Below are 24984 nucleotides of genomic sequence, written 5' to 3' on the forward strand. Positions count from 1 at the left end.
GCTGTTTGACCAAAAACAGGGTACCGGGCATTAGCCAAGTCGATGCAAAAATTAGCCATCATAGTGAAGAGTCAATAAATACAAGTTCTATAATTCTTTTGATATAGTCACTGTGATTATTGTCGGTCTATATGTCCTTTCAGTTTCCTTCTAGTCTTGACATCAACCTCTGATTCGCAGCTTTCATTTACATTTTGGACAAGGAAACAAAGAACTGCGGCATTTTGTGTGCAAATGGCACATGAGGAGGGACATACATGATAGCCTAGTTTTCTCAACTCTAGGACACGGAGTTGAGGTAAAAGTTAGGTCAGTCCCTTCATACTCTCCCACAGTAGCCCTTCCCAAATGAAAGCATAGATTATTCATAGCGTGAACTCATGCTTTACATACATGTTCTAATAGCTGAGAGATACTGAGCACTTAACTACATGCCAGGCAATGTTCTAAATGCTTTAAATGTATCAGCACATTGAATCCTCACAGCAACCAAATAACACGGGGGCCATTATTATCTCTCATGTCACTGAAGAAGAAAATGGGGCTGGGAAGTGTAGGCATCACGTCCACGGCCAAGACAAGCCATTCCACCTTGATTCTAGAGCCCGTGGGTACCTACCACAGACTCGAGATGGGCAACAAAGGTAAGTGCTGGGCGGGGGTGGGGGAGTGCAGGCAACGGACAGTGTCTGGAGATGCTCATGCTGTGTGGGAAGAAGGAAACTCCAGGGTGGAGGGTCCCCCTCGTCTGCAGACAGATCACTTGGGGAGCCTGTTAAAAAGGCAGATTCTTAGGCCCTACCCCTAGAGATACTGATTAAACTTGGGGGTGTGCCTAGGGACCACATGGGAAGCCCCTAGAGTCTCCTCCCTCTGCCCTGGGGAAGTTGGGGCTCAGGAAACTCCCACATGTACACCCATTCTGTGGTATCACGAGGCTGAGCATTAAGAACTGAAGAAGCATCTTGGCTTATCAAGAAGGATGATAAAGGTACGGATGCCAAGTATTCCTATGAAGCTTTAGGTACATAGAATGAATGGCTCATATTCTAGAAGGCTGTCATAAGAGAGGCCCATCGTTCTTCAGGGCAGGTCAGAGATCCCCAGAATTCAGCACACCGTCTCTTTAGCGTCTTCAGAATTCTGTGTGCAGGAAGGAAGTACATGTGAAAACACAGAACTCTTGTCAAGTTCAGAAGTCTTTGGACCAAGACAGGAAGCTAGTCACGTATAAGAGCTGCATGCAAAATCAAATCAAGCAATGGGTTGCCAGCTTTGGAATATGGTTGAAAAAAATGAGGCACTGTGCAGAATTCAAGTCCAGGAACAAGACTATGGAGACATTCCTGTCTTAAAGTTAAGGGTCATCAACATAAAGGACAATGTGGCCCATTTGGGATTTGGACAATCATGTCAGCATCTGACCAATATCTCTGGTCCTTAAATGTGCAGAGAAGGTATAGTAAACAGATTCATGACCTCCGAAGATGACCATCTCCCAATCTCCAAACATATCACAGGGGCCTACCTTACATGTAGTAGGGACTTTGCAGATATGATCAAGTTAAGGATCTCAAGATAAGGAAAATACCTTTGCTTATCTGGTGGGCCCAATGCAATCAAGAAAAGCAAGTTAGTCAAAGTTAGAAAAAGTGTTAATGCTGATGGAAGCAGAGGTCAGATAGGGAGAGAGAAATCTGAAAATGCTACTTTTCTTTCTTTCTCTTTCTTTCTTTCTTCCTTTTCTTTCTTTCTTTCTTTCTTTCTTTCTTTCTTTCTTTCTTCCTTTTCTTTCTTTCTTTCTTTCTTTCTTTCTTTCTTTCTTTCTTTCTTTCTTTCTTTCTTTCTAAGATTTATTTATTTATTTGAAAGACAGCAACCACACGAGTGGGTGGGGAGGGACAGAGGGAGAGACAGAGAGAATCACAAGCAGACTCCCTGCTGAGCATGGAGCCCCACTCAGGGCTTGATCCTGTAACCCTGAGCCCATGACCTGAGCCAAAACCAGAGCCAGACGCTTCACTGACTGAGCCACCCTGGCGCCCCGAGAATGCTACTTTCCAATGCTACTACTGCTGGCTTCAAAGATAGAGGAGGGGCTGTGCGCCAAGGAACGTTGGTGGCCTCTAGAAGCTGGGAAAGCAAGGATATTGATTCTCCCCTAGAACCTCCAGAAGGAACACAGCCCTACTGACCCGTTCTAGATGCCTGACCTCCAGAACTAGGAGATAATAAATTTATAGTTTTAAACCTGGCCTGAGGAAATGTGTTAAGCAGCAACAGACATAAATACAAAAAGTTTCCCTAGCTGCAATGAGAGGACCCTGCCCGGCTGTCTCCTGATCTCATGCCCAGTGGAAGTCTCTATAACGGTTGTAGAAAGCAGAACGTTTGTGCGTGCTAGCAGTAGGACTTTAGATATAACAGTGCTTAAGGGAATCAGAACCATTGTATTAAGCTTTTAGTGTTAGGAACATATAAAAATTTGATAGCTTATATAATTGCCATGATTTTAACATTTGAACCATGAGAGTGGTAGTTTATAATGCCAATTTTAAATGTGTTAGAGTACTTGACTTAGATTTGTAATTTTAAGTTAAAGCCATGTTAGATTAATTTTCCACTTTGGGATATTTAAAAGAACTTTAAGGCCACTGATTTATGTAATAGTTATACTATACATTTGCATTTATAAAAATTTAAGTATGCAGAAAGATTTGGTTAAGTCAGAGAATTGAAGGACTTAAGACAGAAATAAATTTTCATGGAATATAGAAATACTACATAAAATATTCGAAGGCTTTTAACTGACAAAGAAAAAGATGGAGCAAACATTATTTAAAAGTTTTTTTTTTTAAAGTAATTGCTAAAAACTAGACTGATAAATAACAGAATTTCTAAGCTGAATTCCAAAGATTAAGAACTAGGTTTTTGAACTTGTAAATGTAATAAATTGAATATTAGTTGTCTTTTCTACACACAAACACCATCTTCGACCATCTTCTGACACTTGTACCAACAGCCTGTAAGGCATTGGATCCTAAGTCTTAACTAAATGCCATAATACCAGCCACCCAGTAACCTGTACAATTTCCACGCAAAGTTACATTTTATCTTTTTCCTTTATAACTGGATGCCCCTCTTAGAAACACTTTGCATATTTACTCCTTTGTCCTGATAGAATATCATTGTGACTTATAATGCTGTAAAATTAGCCACATCACCTTCTGAGCACAAAACATGTGCTTGGGGCTATAGGAAAAAAATGGTCTTCAAATTTCTTAGGAAAAAAAAGCAATATTAGATGTTTTTAAAAGGTAGTCTTCATGGCAAAACCTCAATTTATGGTCTGAGTTATTTTTAATTTTGAGGTACATATTTGAGGAGAGTAGTCAAATCTTTGCAGGGCTTAGGGGCTCTGAAGGTCTTATGCACATCTTGCAAAATCACCTCTAAAATAAGCAGAAAACATTGCAGGCTTAACCATGCAATGACCTAGACTGGAGACCAAAAGCCAGAGCAGGACCTCTCCCGCCATCTGTTGGCGACAGGTGGAATCTCCCCGCACCCAGGGCGGTTGGTGGCAAGGTTTTAAGCTTTGTTTGTAGCTGCAGAAGATTATAAACAAGGAATTTCTGATCACTTTAAAACAGCAACACACTCACCCCAGGATACAGGGTATGCTCTGTTCCTCTTCTCCTTTATTCCTCCCTCTGGTACTTCTCCCCATTCCACACACTAGGCCCCACCTGCTATTTATTACTATTGTATCAAGAAGAGAAAGAAAAGTGGACTCACGAAGGCAAAGAGAACTGCAGCTTGTGTGAAAGCTTTGGCTACGAGGGCTCTTGATGCTAAGGGAATGACGCGGCAGGCCATGACCATAGCTGGGGGCCGTGGTGGTCAACAGGGTCAAATTTACTACTGGGAAACCATTGTGGAGTGGTTTAGTTATGGTTTTGCTTCTCTTCTTGTCCATCTGTCACCACTACAATGTCAGCTCCAAAGGCACACATTTTTATAGGTTTTGTTCTCTGCTGGTGGCAGAAGCTGCTAATTTGCCCATCAGCTACCCTTCCCTTCATCCTTTTGGTAACAGAATCCCCACCTGCCCGTAGCATTTGCTGGCATGTGGTTGCCTGCCAGAGAGCATTTCCCAAACTCTCTTGCAGCTCTATGAGGCCATGCATCGAAGCAATTGCCAATAAGTGGGGAATAAAAGTCATTCTTTAACTTCCACGTCTTGCCTTAAGACCTTAAGATGATTGCTCCCTTCCTTCAGGCTAAATACAGACATGATGAGGTTGAGCCATTGAAGGAAAACACCTTTGAGAATGGCTAAGCCACAAAACAGAAGGAGCCCAAGTTCTCTGATGACATACAGAATCAAATCACCAACAAGCTGGGACCTCTACATGGTGAGAAGAGAGAAACTAATATCCATGTTATTTGGGGATCTCTTTCTTAGAGCCTCTGTTACGAACTGAATTGTGCCTCCCCAAATTCATATGTTGAAGCTCTAACCCTTAATGTGTCTGTGTTTGGAGATATGACCTATAAGGGGGTGAACAAAGTTAAATGAAGTCATAAGGGTGGGGCCCTGGCCAACAGGACTGGTGCCCTCATAAGGAGAAACAGAGACACCAAAGATCTCTCTCTCCGTCTCTCTCTCAGTGCTCACACCGAGGGAAGGCCACGGGAGGGCACAGTGGGAAAAGGCATGTCTAGGCATGTCTATGGTAGGGCTCAAACCAACCCAGGCGGCACCTTGATCTCGGACTTCTAGGCTCCAGCATCGTGAGAATATATTTCCATCGTAGAAGCCACCAACTCTGGTATTTCGTTACAGCAGCCCTAGTGGACTAATACAGCCTCTAGCCTGTACCCCAACGGATACACTGCTGTGCCCCTAGTGCCTAGAACATGCCTGGAAATTAGTAGATGTGCAATAAATATTATTTGGGTAAATAAATGAATGAAAAAAATAGAAAGACAATATTTAATTTGTATAGTGCTATAGAAATGTAAAAGATTAACAGACTCTAAAAGATGGTATGTGTCCATTCAGCCTCCTATGCATTCATCTTTGTATCACCCTGGCTGTATTTGCATGCAAATGAAACCTCATCCCTGAACCCCTACCAGCGCCTTCTTTCCCACAGTCCACCCCCAATCTATCCATTGTCAGCTTCTGTTCATGTTACCACTTCCATCACTCTATGATTTTCCACCATTACAATAGTCACAACTCCAGCCCAGATTCTGTTATCTCTTGCTTGCTTCCTGATAATTGCTTCCAAACCACTCCCGCCCGTCTCTGTACTTGAACCTGTTACAGACTTCTGGTTGTCTCTCTCAAACTCATTTTGCCTTCTTTCGTAGGAACAGATCCCTCATTTTATCCAATTTGGCAATGTCCTCTGTGAAACAACCCGGTGTCCCTATGCTCCTGCAGGCTAGGTGCAGCCATGTGACTACGTTCTGGCTGAGGAGCTATAAATGGAATTTATTAAATGAGGCTTCTGGAAAACCTTCTTAAAAGAAAGATAGAGAGTTGGGGCTAGGCCACCTTTTACCCTGTTCCTCTACTCCTTTCTTCTTGTTGCCTGGAACTTGGGAGTGATTGCTGGAGCCCTAGTAGCCATATTGAACTCTGGAGGATGGAGGGGAAGAGATCAAGAAGCTCTGCCCCTGAGGATTTTGTGAGCTGCCATGCTAGCCCTGGATTGCCTCCCTTCAGGCTTCTTTTACACAACAGTGACATACACATTTTAATGTACAAGCCTTTGCAGTCAGATCTCTGAAATTAGCAGTTGAATGCAATTCCTAACTGAAACAGTTCACATCTTCACTGCCATCCATCAGTTTAAATTTTCTTGTGCCTAGTTTGAGGGCGGCTATTTTGACACCACTGATGTAGGGCTGAAAAAGTCTTCAGCAAACAATCTCACCAGGTAAGTATGAGGACTATCAATAGCCCCATTTTACAGACGAAGAAGCTGAGGCTCGGGATCAGCAAGTAGATGTCAGAAAAAGGACTAGAACCCAGGTCTCAGACGATGCTGAGAGATGAGAAGGGGTGGGATCGTGGTGTAAGATATGGGATTTGAGTTTGCCCATGCATGCACGCACGCGTGCATACACACACACACACACGGTTGGAATCTAGAGTGCATACCTTCTGCTTTTGTCTGTCTTTATACTATCTATCCTTCTCTGATAACAAAACCTTTCCCTCTGGGAACTGTCCCTCCAGCTGAAGCTGTCGATCACCTGACTCTAGGTGGTACATGATACCAGCCCCCTCAATGCCGTGACTGGCCAAGAAGTGGACATGTCACGCAATCAGAGCCACACCGGGGGCTTTCGGGGACTGCCGCTTATTCCCTGTATGTGGACTTCAACGTGGTGGTTACGAGAAGGAGCTAAAACAATTTGGAAGAGGGGCTGGCGTATGGTGGATGCACACTTACTCTTTGCTGTTTATTTGGCTTCTTTGGAAAGCTCTTATTTCCCTGGACACCGTTAAGTACACACAGCAGAAACTCCTGCCCCATAAAATTACCAATGAAGCCCCCAAGCCCACTTAAATCTCCTGTTTAATTTGTTCATTTGTTCCCCACACAGACGAGAGAGTAATGTCTCTTTCAGAACCACTTCAACTGATTTCAATGATGAAAAAGCAGACCTTGGGGAGAGTCCCCGTCCCTTATTAACTCTGGAGTGGCAACTGTAATCAATGGGATTGCGAAAATAGGCCTTGCTTTTCAATCCGGCGATTTTAAAAATTAGACGGATTTTCATTCCTACTTGAATCAAGAGTGCAGAAACCATGTAAAACACAAATGTTCGGACGTGCTCATGGTATTTATTCATAGTATATTTTCACAATGTATTAATAAAGGAGAATAGCACTTATTCATACACTGAGTATAACTTCTTCTGGAGCGCTCTGGAGTTCGTTTGGCGTTGGAGGTTACTGCCAGGTTTTTCCTCGGCTCTTCGGGTTGCGGAAGTGGGCAGCATTTCTCAAACCAAGCACCTGCCAAGGGCCACGGGCAATGACTTCCCTTCAATCAGGTCAGAAGGGCAGAAAGACACTGACGTCAACTTCCATTTTGGAAATAAGTAACAAGCAGTAGATTAATGGAAGATGAGAAAGATCCAGGCGTCTTGTACTCTGCAGTTTGTCTTCTCACAAATGCTGGTTATAGCAGCAGCCATGAACACTGGCAGGGTCTTAGGCTCACGTCCCGAAGAGAAGTCATGTCACCAGCCCAGGTGTTTATGCACAAGGCAGTCCTGATGACTAAGAACCGGTTGTGAACTTCTCTGGGGTGCAGGGGGTGCTGAGGGTCACTCCATCCTGAGCATCCTCGGTCTTGCAACTGATAAACTTGGACAGCGCTTTAGAACATCTTGGCAAACTGTTGAGAGGATCCCACTTTCTCAGTATCACTCTGTAATGAAGTCGCTTTGGGGTATCCTCCATTTCACTTCAGAGAGATCAAGGCACCATGAACTGAAGCGGAGTGTTAATAACAAAAAAAGAAGAAGAGAGTCCAACTCTCTTCCCAAACAGGCATGTCCAAAAATAAGGATAAACAAGCTGGTCTTATTTTTCCAAGTGATTCTGTCCATTGCAAATTGTCCTTCCATTCCTCCCTTTTATTAAAAATGTTTACATTTCTGAGTCTGATGATCACTTAAGTATATACAATATATAGCACCAAGGCAGCAATTTTTTTTTTTTTCCCAGAGATCACATGAAACTGAATAGTTAACATAACTAATAGCTGGAATGATCTGTGACGTCACTACATTCCTTTTGGCTGATACTCTCCTAGAAATGCCAAAATACACTTACACAACTCTTGCAGCACCTTGACGGCAGCTAGGTTGTTTTAAACAAACAAAGTACAATTCTCAAAAAGTAACAATAAAATCTTTACAGAGAGAAAGTAAACAATAGTGTACCGTGATAACGAGGGATCACTTTTGTCATAGTACTACATATAACGTAGAGTACGTAAAATGCAGTGATCTGACTGCAAGGGACAAAATAATGTAAAAGGCAGCCATAATAGAATCATTTTACGTACAAAAATATTACATCACAATAAATAATTTCAAACATAAATATTAAACTTTACATCATTAGCATATTCCACATGTATATACACACACACACATATATACATTGACGTGTGTGTGTGTGTGTATATATATGTATATATGTGCCTATGTACACACACACACTCATACAAGTACACACACACACACAAACACACACACACAAATTTAAGGTGGAGGTATTGCATGACTATCCTTCATCCATCCCATAATGGCTTCCTCTTCAGAGCACCTGAAAATAAATAAACCAAATAAGAAACGTAACCCGTCTGTCTCAAATGCCATACGTAAGTCGAGAGTAGGTAACCCCTACATTTTTACACACAGAATTTAAAAGAATGACTATTTTCTCTAGATTTTAAAAGTGATGTATGTTTGCTATAAGAAACACGAACATTTCAGGGGAGTATAAAAAGAATAAAATAGGGACGCTTGGGTGGCTAGGTTGGTTAAGCATCTGCCTTTGGCTCAGGTCATGATCTCAGGGTCCTGGGATCAAGTTTCACCTCGGGCTCCCTGCTCAGCGGGGAGTCTGCTTCTCCCTCTGCATCCCCCAGCTTGTGCTCTCTCTCTCGCTCACTCTCTCCCTCTAATAAATAAAATCTTTAAAAAAAAAAGAATAAAATAAAAAGCTACGAGCCTGAAATCTCTCACATGAGATAATGCTCTTCAAATATTGGTACATTTCCTTCCAGGTTTTTTCTAGACATACATGTAAATATTATGTATATATACTCACTCAAATTTTACTACACATAAACATATACAAACTTATTTTACTAGATATAAAATAAGTAAAATACATATAAAATGGGGATCTCTAGTGGATACCTGCTGACTTTGCCTGCCTCCATCCCATTTCCTCTTTTCTGATAACAAACTCCTTCTTCTTCGAAGACTCTTCTAAATGAAGCTGTCCATCACCCAACTCCAGGTGGGTACATGAGCTCAGTCTCCTGGGCATTGTGATTGCCCAGGTGACCAGTGGGAGCCTGAGTTCTTGTGCAGAATGGATGCTGGAGGTGAGCATTTATCTGGGGCCGTGAGCTGCAAAGATGACGTAAGCCTGGAGGTGCCAGGGACCATGGAGTGGGGGAGATGGTCTGCTAGAGAATGAAGCAAGCCTTGCTGACCGATGGGAGTATGAAAGGATCTTGATGATTCCATTTGAGCCTCTCAATCCAGCTATGCCTGAAGCTACTCCACTGCTTGGCTCTCTCGTTTATTTAAGGTGATAAATTTCCTTTTTTTCCTGTTGCCTCTTGCAGTGGAAACAATCCTAATTTAAGATCATCATTTTGAATATGGATGTTTAATCAAACAGTGAAATACTGATACATAAATGTCAGGTAGGTACTCCAATGTCAGGATCTGAAGAGCCCTACAGGAGAATGGGCTGCTAAAAGCTTGAAATAAGTTGTAGAAGGCTCATAGAATTGGCCGAAGGCACTGGGACAAGACAAAGAGTGACCACTTCAGTCCTCCGCCCAGCAGAGGGAGCATATACAAGCATAAGGTAGTTGGACCAGGCACTGTCAGACCTTAACATGTGTGACTCTCTTGTGGATTTGTTAAAATACAGATTCTGATTTTGTAGGTCTAGGGTAAGGCCTAAGAGCTTTCATTCCCAAAAGTTCCCAGGTGAAGCTGATCACGGTAGTCCTTGGAGGACACTGAGTCACAAGCGTGTAGAACGGAGCATTCATCAAGGGCTCTTGTGAGGGTTCAGTGAAATAATGCCTGCAGAGTGCTCAGCACGGTGCCTGATACACTGTCAGCAATCACTGAATGCCATTACTATTACTCTTGCAATACTCTCGAGCAGTATCTCAAACATGAATCCATAAGTCACTTGAATCAGAATTCCATGTGTTAAAAATACAGATCGTTAGATGGGCCAGAGACCTAAGGATCTCCAGAGATGGAGTCCAGTAAGTATTTCGAATAAACCCTGCAGAGGAGTCTGATGCAGGGAGCCTAGGGACCTCACATCCGAGGGTGAAGTGCAGAGGACCTCAGTCACGTGAGGGCAGACGAGCAGGACAGAGAAAGGTAGACTAGCACTGAGTCACTTTCAAGCTGCTTCACACTACCCTGGCTGGGGGCACCTGACAGGCCTGTATTTGCTAGTCATTAGTTTACAGAAAGAACAGGAGAGAGAGAGAAAGAGAGAGAAACATGGCACTTACTTACCTTAACTATAAAATTCGGACCTCCAGGCCAGTGCCAGAGGACGGGGTACATTTTCCACAGTAACCACCGCATTTTCCTATGACTCGGGTACCGTCCTGCAAGGAAATGCACGCTCTCAGACTACCTGCTTGGCTAGTGTTTCCAGGGCTGCCACTGGCTTTGGGGAAATCTCTCTTGCATGCGCAGGAGGTAAGCCTTCAGAACAGAAGCAGAGCCCAGCACTCTCATGTGGTCTAAAACAGGGGCAGACAAACCAGGGTCTGTGGGCCCAAGGCAGCCTGTTTCTGTATGGCCCATAAATCAAGAACAGTGTTTACCTTTTTAAGTGGTTGAGAAGAAGCAAACCAAGAATAATATTTCCTGACATGTGAAAATAATGGGAAATTCAAATTTCAGTATCCATAATAAAGTTTTATTGGAACACACAGCCACGTTCATTCATTCATTTAATGCCTGTGCCTGTGTTCAGGCTCCCACAGCAGGATGAGTGGTGCTGACAGCTCACTGCTTTACACGGCTACTGAGCGCCCTGCAAATCACGGTGACACCGCTGTAACTTGGCCGTGTTGTGAATGCTGTGCGTATTGCCCTATCATAACATTCTGCTTTATTTTATTACCCGTGCACACCATCATGTCAGAACCAGAAAACAAAAGTGACTTTGAATGTTGCTCTTTTAAGGCCCCTTGGCTTAGGAACCATTCTGTTATCAAATTGAGATGGCAAAGCATTGTTTCTCCTGCAATGACGCCACAGCCACGCGAGAAGAACACAGCATACACCAATGCTACCTACCTCAGCCCTGCCACACACTCCCAACTCACAAGGAAAGCAACAGTCGTACATTTAGAAAATTTACAACTGAGGATCTCCCCCACAGCGCAATTTCTTGACGTGCTAGCCAAGCAGCGAAAGCAGGGTACCCCAGGGTGAGTTACCGCCATCTTGTTTCATTGTAACAGGTGAACAGATATGTCCAGAGAAAACGCATTGTTTAAGACTGTTATCCTTTCGGTAGGAACAGCCATTTGAGAAGTTAATGACATTGAAAGCAACGTCAATAATTAGAACACAAGGCAAATAACTTTGGGTGCTATTTTTTGACTCTTGATGAGTTGATAGGTGGATAGTACTGATATCATTCCGTTGTTTATTTGAGGAGGTGAAGCCGAGTCTGAAGTGACTCAAGAATTAGATTCTGTGAAGAGTCTCTGTGGAATGAGTTCAGGCAAGAAAGTTTCAAAGCGGTTGAGGAAACACTAGTGCAGAATAACTGAAGTGGCATCTACCAAGATTGTTGACGACTGACAGTAGTAAAAATATGCAGAAGCAGACAAAGCGTTAATTGGCCAAATGTACAAAGCGCATAAAAATGTAAGACGTTGGGGCACCTGGGTGGCTCAGTCGGTTAAGCATCTGCCTTCTGCTCAGATCATGATCCCGGGGTCCTGGAATCGAGTCCTGTGTTGGGCTCTTCACTCAGTGGGGAGCCTGCTTCTCCTTCCACTCTACCGCTATGCTCTCTCTCTCTCACTCTCGCTCACTCTCTCGCTCTCAATTAAATAAATAAAAATTTTTAAAAAAATGTAAGATGTTTGAAGCCTGTAATTACTCATTGTACTATCCCCCAATAGGCACGCTGCGGAAAACACAAGAATCTATCAGGTGTCACGGAACCAGCAGTATCAAGGATAAACATCTTCTGCTACCATGTACTTATCCATCATCAGTTTTATAAACTTTTTGTCCGAACTAGAAGCTGAACACCCCGACTCACGCTACCATCCAGCAGCTGGATAACTGAGCAGTGGTAAAGTTTTACTGTGAACTTTTGAGCTTAGGGCTGGGATTAAAATTCTTCTGAACGAGAGCTGCTCTCCATTGCTGTCACTGGACACTTACTGGCTTTGCCCATTAGCCTTGGCTATGGATTTGACAATATTTCCTAGCAAATCGAACGTAAATTTCAAGGCAAGACTTCTACTTACAGGCACACCTTATACTGTGGTAAAGTCATTGTAATGGCAATTAACATCGTTCCAATCATAAGTAATGTTAGGCTGCTTTATGTACTTTGCATTCTACTGAAAGTTAAAACAAGAAGCTGTATCTCATGCCACATAAATTTTTGGCGGGTATGTTTCCTGAGCCTGAGCTGCCATTCTGGCAGCATCTTTTGGACTCCGATGCAAGTGCAAAGAAAATACCGCACTTCAAAATCCATGTAACAAGGCAATCGAGGAGGTTCCATCTTGCTTTCAACAGCAAGTGCTTAATCTGTGATGTAATGACAGGCTGAAGGGCGAATGTCAAGAGAAAAATCTAACGGAATTCTAGAAATGCCTGCCAACCCATGAACATGCTCAATTGAAATTACACGGTTGTGGACTATATCAGTGTCTGTGCAAAAAAAATGTTTATAAAGATGAAATACAGAAAATCTCATCTCTGATCAGCATTAATAAACACTTATCACCAATTCTGATGATAGATAAGTAAGCAAAATATTCAGCTAATTAAGCAAAATACTACCCTCTTCAAATATTCCCTTCTTCTCATTGGTAAAAATGTATGGCAAAAAAATTGAACTCAATTATTATTTTTAAAACTGAATCAATAAGAATTTTGTGCAAATTTCTTTCCACTCTTGTCATATAAATACATATATAATATTACTGATTTTGCCTCCTGGTTGGCAAAGTCTAAAATGTTTATAAATAAGGATAAATTATTTGGTTTTTCACAGAAGTTTGCTGGCCCCCAGTCTATCCTTTCCTGCCTATCCAGATTCATCTGTGACTCTCCAGATACCATCCTTTCCCTCTACCCTGCCCCTGACCTCTGCATTTCTTTGGGTTGTTGTTCTGACATGCCCCTTATCGCATAGGCCTTTTGCACATACGATGCCATTTCCTCTAAATGGAACTCTCTTCCATGTCCCTCTCTCCTCTGGGTGCACTGGACCACCCCACCTTTTGACTGTTAAATTCTTCAGAACCCAACCCAAGGGCCACTTCCTGTCAGACACCTGCCCCACAGCAGCCTGTGAAACTGGGTAATTCTTTCTTTACAGCTGTCGTCCTGCTACAATGAAAGCCCTGTGATGGTAAGGCCAATGTCTTTTTCAATTCCAAGGTCTCCAGAACCCAAGAGTGTATGGCTCAGAGTGAGACTAAATACACATTTTTTAAATGAGTAAATGAGTGAATGAGAGGCTGAAGCTGATGTACACCCTTCTTTTTGACCTACAATTCCGACTGCTTGGCTAATTCGTTCCCCTAACACTTGACCATGCTTCAAAGAACTCCCTGTCTACTTGTAACAGCATCTCACTGTAAATTTACCAGGTCATACCAGTCCCCCTCCACCCCTCCATTCCTGCATAGTGTTCGGCATCTTAGATGTTTCACATTTTCCACTATTGGGAACAACATTGTGATGAACCCTACTTGTGCCTACATTTCAGGGTATCTTTGGGCTACATTCCCAGAACTGGGTCAAGGGCATGAAGATTTGCTTCCTCTGGCCAAATTATGGAAGTCTCTTACAAATAATGAATCATCTCGTTTAAAAAGAAAGAAAGAAAAAAGCTTTGCCAATTTAACAAATAAAGAGAACAAAATAGTTTCTCTCTGAAAAATTTGCTTGCCTTTGATTATGAGTGATATTAAGTTGGAAGAGTGATTTCTAAGACCCTAATTGGTCCTGCGTTTAGGGGCTCATATTAAGTCTGGAGCTAGTCTGATACCACCAACCAGATCTGATGCCAGATCAGCCTGCTAGCTAGCTCCAGCCGTCTACCTTCTAGAAGGTTCTAGCTAGGAACCTTCTCCACAGGCTGAAGCACTAGTCTGCAGGCCTGGAGAATGCTGATGCACTGGAATGTCTCCTGTCTCATTCAAGCTCATGCTTTATCCACACTCTCTCCTGACCCAGCAGTGGAGAGAACCGGTCAGACTGCTTGGGGCTTGTACTGCATTTTTAAATAACCTCTCTAAGCCTCGGTTTCCTGGTGCATCTGTAAAATGGGGATACTATTTGTCTCCCCTCAGAGGTTTGCTGTAAATGCAAGAATGTATAAAAAGTACTTAGCAGACTACTTGGCCAGATGTATGTGCTCAAAAAATATTAGCTATTATTATCATAAAAGTAGTTTTTTATGTGTGAATCTCCACCATAACCTATTCTCATGGAGATGAGGAAAAGTCTGGCTAATCATAAAGCTGCTGATAATGGCTTTGCAACGTTCATGCTATTTCACTAATTGGGACTCTGTTAATTTGATTTAGATAGAGTCTGAGCTAAAACTTATCATTTTTACTACAGAGTACAAAGGAAAAAAAATATTGAGAAAATGATTAGCATAAACATGATTGTCATGGAAACAGTGCCTATTTTAGAGAAAAAGGTATATTTTCCAGCATCTTAGAAATACCCATTCGCATACAATGAAACACTAATTATAGATCATTTTTATTTCTTCATTAAAGCAAGACCTCTGAAAATCTCTTTCAGATGAATATTTTGTTAGCTTAGTTTGAGCTATTATATATAATTAAAACAAGTGACTCTCTCTTCCATGATGAATAGTTAGTATTTCATTCTTCTCACTAGTTTTTTTCTGGTTTTCTCAGTCAATATGACCAGGGGAAGTAGGCTCATGTGATTTAGAAAAGTCAGCACATCTATGTTGAAGTGTGCCTCTTTATATTTCCTCGGGATGTGCAGGTGGTGAACTGCCCATAAACAAAGGAGATATACCTATCTATCAATCGATCGATGTACACATATGTGTGTGTGTGTGTGTGTGTATTTCTCAGTATAACCCTAGAGGGTCACATATATGTGAACACATACATTGTCTAACATTTAGAATACCTTTAAACATCTAACTTCTATAGGAATGTATAGAAGAAAAAATATACATGTATAAAATGTCATTTTTCTCTACTGGCCTACAGTGTGATTCTTATACTTGGGGATAGCTGGATTTTCATAAGTGAATTGGGAGTTGGGAGGCAGTCCATGGTAGGTGAATGAGAGCTGATTCCGTTCCACGTGTACATATGCACCCTGCCCCCCACCCCACGTTTATCTCGTGTGACCTTAACTCCACGGGTTGTAAATGAGCTAAAAGATATAAACTGAGTCCATCTCCTCTATGACAATAAGGAGTTCATTAATTTTTAATTTCAAAGCAATTCTTCGATCTACAACACTTCTCCCAGCACAAGGAATGTGGTTAGGGCCTAGGGCCAGACAGCCAGGCCTCAGAAACACAGGCCCCTAGCTCCTTGCTGACCCCACAGCTTCCCCAGGCAAGCAAAGAAGCAAAGTGACTGGTGGGCACCTCTCCCATGTGGCTGGAAGTGTACCTCCCCTCACTCTGCTCAGCTCTCAAGACCGTTCCAGAACCTCTTCCTGAACAGAGGGTCAGAGAGCAGCTCTGAGAACAGGCATGTGCACAGGACCTCTGGATGGGGCCGAGGGCGCTTTCATATACTGGGCACATTCGTGAGTTGAGGGTGCACGGAATGTCACTGGCAGAGGAGCTCGGTATTTCAACATGTTCTCTCCAGTCTCACGTCTGGGCCTTGCTCCCCTTTCTGTCTGTCTGTCCCTCACTCACAAGTGGAATGGAAACTCACTAGCTCCTGAGCGCGGCAGGGGAAGCTAAAGCACTCCTGGGCCAAGGGGGTGTCCCACCGGCCTCATTCCCAGCTGGGGTGCGGGGCCCACAGGGGCAGGACCCCCATGGTGCTCTGGGTGCCAGCGAGGTCCAGACTCAGCCCTGGCTCAGGTCACACAGTCCCCCGTCCTTCCACTTTTCCGTCTCAAGCCAGCCTATGTCCTTCGTCACCTTGGCCAGCTCCTAAAACCTGACTGCAAGCCTCAAGGCAGGGAAGCGTGGTAACATTAAGCGCTAACACCGCTCCTGTGCTTGCCGTTTACCCAGAGACATGCACACAGCTTTTGGGCCCTAGTTCACGTATGCCCTACAAGAACCCAGTCACGATCCTCATTTTATGGGTGAATAAACCACACCCCACCCCACCCTCCAAGAAGTGAAGTAAGTCGCTTAGGAGCTCGTGAGTGCAGGAGCAGGCAATGCTACCAAGAGTCTGCGAACTGAACCTCTGTACTCTGCAGCCTTGAGAGCTTTCACCTCAGCACTGGGCGGGGGCGGGGGGGGGTTCTGCAGCTGGTTGGGACCGGGGATCCCTCTGTGACATCATGGGCTTACCCTCCACCCACCTTCTCACACTCCCTTCCCAGAGTTGATGAGAAAGCGGGGAAAATGGGGTTTAATGCATGGAATTTGCCCATTAAGTGTAGCTATTTCCATTATAAAAGTGATTGTTTTTATTACTTAAAAGTAGGAGAAATGTCTTTCCATGACACATGGGGAGCCCCCAGTGAACCTGCCAGTGAGACTTATTTTTACTGGTTCTTCTTTCTGATGATGAGACAGTGGTCCTGGTGATTCAGGTTTATCCTGGATATGACCAGAGTTTCCCCGCAGTTTTGCTTGGGGAAAACATTTTATTGCCAACCAGGTTTGGGGAATTGAAGTTTTCACTATGCCTTTTTCCCTGTAGCTTCCAGCAGAAAAGGGAAGAAAAGTAAGGAGTGATGATCTGAGACTGAATCAGAGCAGGGCTGTTTGGAGGTGAGAGGATGATGACTGGCCAGGGTCCAAGTGCCACAGAGGACTGGGCCTCAGTCCCTTGGGGACACTGTGGCAGGTAACGGTGGGAGCAGGACATTATACAGTTTTGCAAACTGTGTTCCATTACACGGAATACAGGTTATTCGGAGAAATTAAAAGGTCCGACTTTGAAAAGAAGGTTCTGGGGTGGTTTGACAGGTCAGTGTTTCTCAAAATGTGGTCCTAGGCCAGGGGCATCAGCACCACCCAGGAAATTGTTGGAAATGTACATTTTGGGTCCCTCCTGAGGCTGGCTGTGTTTTTTTGTTTGTTTGTTTGTTTGTTTTTGTTTGTTTTGAGGGGGGAGGGGCAGAGGGAGAGGGAGAGCGAGAATCCCAAGCAGGCTCCATGCCCAGTGCAGAGCCCGATGTGGGGCTCGATCTCACCACCCTTGAGATCATGACCTGAGCCACCCAAGCACCCCGAGGCTGGCTGTGCCCTGCAGGTGATGAGTCCCGCAGATGATGCTGATACACATTCCGGTTTGAGAACCACTGATTTAGGGGAACACTGGTTTGAATAAAGTCGCACAGGCTTCCTTCCTGTATACTTTATTCTAACCTTTAATACACGAATGCTTACTGTGGTCTTCAAGAGGGAAACAAAATGTACAGTTTCTTCCCAGATGTCTTCAGCCAGGGAGGCCCATTTTCATGGAGCATCCTCAGGGGATGCTGCTCTGAGAACCACGTAGCAGGTGAGGCACACAGAGCAGCATTTGTCGGGGCTGCCAAGAGCTACAGATGGTTTCCACCTGGCTCCCCGGGATTCATAAGGAGTGCTCGACAGACCCTTGAGATTAATTTTAAGCTCAGGCTCTCTGAGCTGTCATGTAACACCAAGATTTAAAAAAAGGAAAATGCTGGCAGGCAACTGTCAAACCAACTCCCTCCAGCAAAGGCTAACTTCTCTCAAAGGCTTGGGAACCGGCCAACGTTGCAGGGTAGTGATCATTCTCTCCAGCAGGTGGCGCTCCCTGCCGTAATAATTTTTAGTTTCCAAATGAAAACAGCAATGGTGGTAGGGACTAACAGAATGAAACTTAAGTTACGTAGTTTACATAGATGGCTTCCTACAGAATCATGCTTCAGGTCCGACCGTTTTGGACAGTTAATTTTTTGTTTCTCTGAGCGACTGAACCATAATATATGGACCCTGAGGGTTAGTGGCCGGGAAGAACATTATAATTTGGGAGCACTTTTTAAAACACGTGTGCAGTCAGCTATCTTTATTCCTTTCAGTGCAAAGGAAAACATTTAATGATTTACGAGCGATCAGTATGGCCATTTAGTGAATCAGATTTGAGGTGGTTGATTGGCTTAGAGAAAAAAGGGAGTAAGATGGGTTTTTTTTGTAGACAAATTTAACCCTGGCAGCTAAAAAAATGGGCTTGGGAAACTCTGGGACTTCCCTGGGAAGTCACAACTTATGTTTCTTCCTGGGGGGAAGCAGCTTGAATTTTTTCTTTGTATTCTGATTTTGATAAGGTTTAGCAAATAAAAATACAGGACACCCACTTAGATGTAAATTTCAAATAAACAATTTTTTTAGACTAAATATATCCCATGCAATGTATAAGACAAGCGTATAGTAAAAAAAAAAAAATCGTTGCTTGTTTATTTCAAATTCCAATTTAACTGGGCGTCGGTATTTGAGCTGACAACCCTACTTTGGAATGACACCTGCTTTTCCAGTTCTCGTCTTCTTTTTCCTCCCCTCCCCACATTTCTGAGGAGACCCCAGGGTGGGGGTCATGGCGGAAGCAGGACTTGGGACCCTGGGTCATACTCTGGTAAATTTCCCATTTGTCCCTGGGTCAGTTTCCTACCCCAGGTGCTCAGAAGTTCTGAGGGGAGCCTGGTAACAGGCAGCAGTTTCTGCCCTGGCTCTACAAGAGAGCTGCCTAGGGAGTTTAAAGCCCTACCCCTGCCTCAGGTTCCTGTTAGGAAAATCAAGCTGGGGCCAGGGCACATGCATTTTAAGCTTTCCCAAGTGATTCTAAGAAACGGCGCAGAGGAACAGTTGCATAGACCAGTGCTTCTCAAGCTGTGCTGTGCTCATGATCTATCTGGTGACCTTGTTCAGTGGCAGATCCTGACTGAGAAGCTCTGGGGCCCCAGAAACTGCATTTGCAACGAGCCTCAGGTGATGCTGGTCCTCCGTGGGGACCACACCTTGAGTGGCGAGATTCCCGAGCATGAAAACCTGGTTATTGTGGAACCCCTGAGTGTTTCTCTAACTCTCCGGAAACATCACCTGATAAGTTCTCGCTTTCTTCCAGCTTCCTTTACATTTCAAGTTTTCTTAAAACAACAACAAACATCTTTTTCCTCAAGTTCACAAAAGGAATCTCATGCTGGCTAACTGCAGTGTCAGAGCCACCCACTCTCTTAGAGGCTTCTTCCTGCTTTCAACTTCCTGGTTAAGTATCACCTAATTACTTGGATGGTTCACAGGTTCACAACTCAGGGAAGAATTCACCAGAAGGGAAGAACAGGGCTCCTTCTGATACACTCACTTACACATGCTTCACTTTCAATTTATTTCCTAAATTCTCTTCCTGACACTTTGCAAAATGGTTTGAGGAAGTGGGAAAGCACATTCGTTCCTTTCGCACCACCACAACAGACGAATAGGGAAGGAAGGAAAGAGAAAACAAAACCCATCCGAAGCCACTAGGTAACCTTACCCGGGACTTCTTAATGTCGGAGACAGCATAATTCCCTTGTGATATCCATCTGGCTGATTCAGTTAAAGACAGGCCGGTTCCGTAAAGGTTGATGCTAAAACGACCCTGGAATAAATGGCCAATGAAAAAGATTTTTAGTCCACGTGATGTCTTAAGCAAAGGCCACACAGTAAAAGGGACCTTGGAAGGGAGGACATCAATTAATTACGATAGCTACTAATTAATGAAAGTTTTTCTGGAAGGAGGGAGGGAGGTCTGGGCCAGGCACTTTACATGCATCATCTCATGCATCCTAAGAGCACTATGAAGGGGTTCTCTTTACAGATGGGGAAACTGAGGCTCAGAGGAGGTGATTAACTTCTGCAGGATACAGTGAGAGTCCAAATCACATTTTCCTGACTTCAAAGTCCTCGCTCTCAACCAGCGCCATTCTGCCTCCCTAACACAGCAATCCTGATGTTGCTCACAATTATCAGATTCCTTCAGGAACAAAATGCCACAGTGTAATTTTTCTAACAAGATCTCGCTGCCAAAGCTTCCCGGGCTGCCGCTCCCTGCCGCGCAGAGCACTCTGCGTACTAAGCACAGCGGGGCGGGACTTCAAAGGAGAGGCGCGTTCTCCGAAACCGCCAGCAGAGGGCGCGCGCGGCCCGTTCTACGTGGCCCGCGGCCAGGACGCCTCTTCCACGCCCCCCCGGGATCCCAGGTCCCAACCTGGCTCCAGGATTCCTTTCAAAACGGGGGGGCGGGCTGGGGTTTCCAGGTTTATTTCTAAGAAGCCACTGCAGCAGAGATCCTCTCTTGCTTTCCCCATCTGTCTCTTTCTCGTTTCCAAAAATGACTCCACAAAAGCACCTGAAATTATTTGTAGAGGCTTCCTATCCCACAGCGAGCAGTTTCAGAATTGAAAATGTTCTGCACCAACAGGCTCACGGACGATGCTTCCTCTCTTCCTCTCTGAACCTTACACAATCCCGTACTTTGTTAAAGCAATCTTTAATAAAGCGAGGAGGAGGAGGAGGGCAGTGAGGTGGAGACTCCCAGCCAGCCAGAGCTCAGTGTAAAAACTCGGCTCTTTCCCCCAGGGGGGTAGGAAACCCTGGACAGATTTTTTTTTTGGTCTCTCGGAAACCCAGTTTGTCCACCAGTAAAATGGAAGAGAATAACAGTACCCGCCTCAGAGCACTGCAGGGAGGACCAAGTGAAATTAGCCAAGCAGCACACAGCTGGTACCTAGTAGATGCTCAGAAATACGGGTAGCAGGCGTTTTGTGTTGGTTGACTCCAATAGAACAGTAAGCTTGGTAAGGGGAGGTCCTCAGGGTTGCTTTATTTCCATCAATAATGGTTTGTAACATGTGACCAGGCACTTGCTAGATTCTTAATAAATATTCCACCCTAGCTCGTCCACTATGACGTCTGGGACTAATGTACCCTGCAGGTCTCCTCTCCATACCAGTGCCATTGATATTTAAAGAGTTTAGCAGAGTTTAGAAACCCCTCTCAGGCCTTAGATTCCACATCTATAACATGGGGACAGCTGGATTCTAACTCCCAGAAGTAATGCGGGGGATTAATCTGGTCTAAGTTAGTGGCTCTCAACAGGGGATGATTTTGCCCCCAGATATTCGCAATATCTAGGGATATTTTTGGTTGTCCTAACTGGCAGGTGTGTGTGTGTTCCTAGCATCTTGACAGTAGGGACCAGAGATCTTGCTAAACATCCTGCCATGCCCAGCGCAGTCCCCACAACAGGGAATGATCCGGCCCCAGACATGAACAGCGTGGAGGTTGAGAAACTCTGGTGCACAGAATGCATATTTCCTAGAATCCAGACTCCACTACGTTTAGTGTGACCTCAGGCGAATGGTTTCACTTTCCTGAGTCCATCTGTAAAATGGGTTAGTAAAGTCTAACCTGCAAATAGGGAATTAGAAGGTATAACATGCCTAACTCATAACCGGGCAGAGAGTAGGTGATGTCTTAAAAACATTTTTGGAAATTATTTTATGACAGTACTCTACAGATGTTAGTGGCTGTTAGGTCAAGTAGCCTCAACAGGAGTTCACGATTGCGGCTGCGAAAGTGCTTCCTGGCCTGGCCTCCTCAGACACAGGCCTCTCCGAGCTGCACCACCCCCTCCCTGTCCCACTGACTGCCTCCTCATTCCACTCTCCCGCCTGCCCTGAGGCGGATGTTCACGCGTAATGTCCAGACCACATCACTGCCCAGGATCCCTCTCTTTCCCCCCTCCCCACCCTGCTTCCCATGCTGACAGTCCCCCCACCCCTGCACTGCAGAAAAGGTAGACTGGATCGGCTTTGATCTCCAGGTTCTTGGAAGGTCCATGCCACTGACCTGGCTTCTAGCCTAAGAACGGCCGCAGCTGATCTGGAGGTCCGGGATCTGAGCACACACCACATGCACCGTTAGCTAGACCTGCTCTCTCAGAGCACGCGATACACCTCATGAAACAGGAGATCTTCCTCCTCATTGTGTTTCCACCTTTCTCAGCTCGGGGACCTGCATTTCTGCTGATGAGAACTACCCTAAGTTGAGGGCTGCCCAAGGAGACTTACTGTCTCTTAGCTCCAGGTGGGACATCGTTGCTCCTATGGGGGCCTCATCTTCATGGGGTAGAGGGCCTGAGAGTGATAACTACTAGCTCCTGTTGCTGATTTAGGAGAATAGAAGTAATTCAGAGTTACGCGTACGCTAGGGGATCCGGAGAGATTTGCCAAAGATGTGCCTGAGACAAAGAGAGGTTTTGCTTTGCTGGGACAAAAGGGGAGGCGGCAAAGTCTTGTCTGCAAGGGTGTCAGGCAGACACATCAGCCAGCGTGGGTTTGCGCTCAGACACACTTGGGATCGAATCCGGCCTCTACTGAGCACCAGCTGTGTGGGTTGGGGCAAGCTACCAATCTCCCGGTGGCTCCACATTCTCATCTGAAAAGGGAGACATTCTCATAGGTCGCTGTGAGGATTACATGCTACACAGACTTAGAAATGCTGGGCAAAGTCTACAATCTAGGAAACCTTCAATAAATCCAACCAATACCAGCATCAACCACGACAATGCGGCATCCCCAGTGATCAGAACAGAAAACCACATTCTGGCTGTATTTTCAGTTGGGGGCTCTCAGGGAACCCGCTCTTATTGCTAAATAAATCCCCAAAGCAACAGCGTGGATGGGGAGGAAGAAGCAGAGTGGCAAACAGAACGTCCCTCTGCTTTGACTTCCGTGCAATCCTTAGGTGCGGGAAGGAGCCTGTGCTCCAAACACCTGGCCCAAGTGTGCTCCTGTAGACCTTCCCTGGAAAACCGATCTGCCACACCCAGCTTTCACACTCACGTACTGGTGCTCAATTCAGGTCTGAGGAATGGAATTCTCAAAGTGCAGATATGGTTTGAAGAATGGGCTAGGAAATATAAATTAGCTTCTCACTAGGCTTTGAGTTTTCTCATTTAGCAACTGCTTCAGGGGCAGGATTTAGCAAATCAATAAGTTCATTTGTCTCTGAATTATTAAAAGAAATGAATGCAAATTACCTTTCATTTACTTAAACTTCCCCAAAGATGCACGCACAGAGAAACAAGAAAATCCTTGGACTTTTGAATAAGGCAGGACAGGGCTCATCTATTAGCTGTTAAAATGCAACCCATACCCATGGGGTGTTTGAAGTCATCAGCTGCTCTAAAGAAACAGCACTTCAAAAGTTTTCAATTCCTGGGTAATAGAGGAGAGGCCCCCTTTTACCATTATGCCCTTTGTTTATTTTCTTTCTCCCTGAGAGCTTCCTTTTCACTTCTCTAAAATGTTTAGCATTGCTTTCTGAAGCTGGGGGCTGAGAAAACACTTCGTTAAAAGAAAATTCAGATGTGTTTGTCTTTGGATGGTCTCTGTGGTTGGGCGTAAATCCATCCCGGGGACACAGTGCCTGGGATTCCAAATGCATCTCTAGGCCCCAGTCCCCAGACTTTTGAAGGCCTGTCGGCAAAGTGGGAAATTCCTGACCCAGAGTTTAGCAACAGCCTTGTGAATACCCCATGCAAACCAGAGCAAGAATGAGGGGCCAAGTTCTCCTGCCCCTGATCACTGAGTTCCTTCTCCCTTCTCAGGGCAGGAGCTTCTTGCAAAGACTGACGCTTGCTTTGCAAATTTGGCAGTGGGTTAATTACCATGCCAGCATGTTTCATAAGGCAAGTTTAAACTTGCCGCACCTCTAAAGGGGCCAGAAAGCTGGAAGTACAGTTGGGCATTGCCATGGCCCTTCAGCGACTTCGCTGAGGAGGGAATCTCGTAGGCGATGAGAAACTTGCATGTCTTCGTCTGAACATGATACGTTTTATACATCTGAAGTAGGAAGAAGAATTTTTCTGTATCGTGCAATGTTTAGAATTTTTAATGGCTGGCCGTGGTGTGTGAGCTCCATTCAGTGACAGAACAGTTCCTGGGCTTGAAATCGGTTACTGGGGTGGGGTGGGGCGGAAGGAGACTATTTACACCTTGGAAACTGGCAAAGGCTACAAAGCAGGGCTTTTCATTTTCTTAAAGAGCCAGTCAGGAAACAGAGCAACGTGTCACTGACTGCGTAATATTCATTTTATTAACCATCATCATTTGTTTAAGCAAGCCTCTGCCATCTGACGTCTCATTTACTTCTAAATTTTTACCACCATAATAGGTGCATTTTGCTGAATGCAGAAGTTTGGCGTGTAGCTCTGATGGGTTCCTTGGGAAACACTAGGAATTCCTAGATTAGTAGCTCTGAGCATTGCTGAGACTGTTGACGCAGGCGGGCACATTGCCCTCCAGAGCAGCTCCTCTAACTGTATTCCCAGGAGCGGATGCAGCCAAGGGTCCCCTGGGGGCAGGGTGGGATGTGGGTCCTTGGTCAGCGGAGCTCCCCCCCCCCACATACCTGTGGGCACTTGGCAGCACTGTAGCAGTCCCCAGCTGTGGCAAAAGGGACAGGGTGCCCATCGCTCGTCCTGGCAAACTGTAAGTCAGTGGCTGTGGGGTTTCGGAGAAAGGGAGAGAAGACAGAAGGACAAAAAGGTACAGAAGGGACAGGACAGTCACAGAGAGGCAGAAGGGAAGGAGTGTAGTAAGAGAAAGAGTAAGAGGGAGTAGGAGAGAAAAAAGAAATCCAAAGGATCATTAGTGAGCAAATGGGTCCAGATGTGCGCTCGCTTTCCCCCCCATTATATTTGTGGTGCCAAGAGCCTCGTTCCCTGGGTTTCATCTGCACAGTCTCTT

At 44.8% G+C, this 24984-nt stretch overlaps 1 protein-coding gene across 7 annotated transcripts in view; it reads right to left on the minus strand.

Annotated features, from left to right (window-relative positions):
- ADAMTS9 (ADAM metallopeptidase with thrombospondin type 1 motif 9) overlaps positions 1 to 24984 on the minus strand; it is a 182617-nt gene that overhangs the window by 16353 nt on the left and 141280 nt on the right. For 4 of the 7 annotated variants that reach the window (XM_034658601.1, XM_034658604.1, XM_034658603.1 and 1 more), the window contains 2 exons: positions 24647 to 24738; positions 19725 to 19829 (listed from right to left, as the gene is read on the minus strand). In XM_034658601.1, coding sequence (XP_034514492.1) covers positions 19725 to 19829; positions 24647 to 24738 — 197 coding nt within the window. Of the gene's footprint in view, positions 1 to 6451; positions 8366 to 10326; positions 10422 to 19724; positions 19830 to 24646; positions 24739 to 24984 lie in introns of those variants that run through there. The other 3 variants (XM_034658602.1, XM_034658599.1, XM_034658600.1) reach the window with 2 other exon arrangements.

This window comes from Ailuropoda melanoleuca, chromosome 4, assembly GCF_002007445.2.
Source record: "Ailuropoda melanoleuca isolate Jingjing chromosome 4, ASM200744v2, whole genome shotgun sequence".
Taxonomy (NCBI): Eukaryota; Metazoa; Chordata; class Mammalia; order Carnivora; family Ursidae; genus Ailuropoda; species Ailuropoda melanoleuca.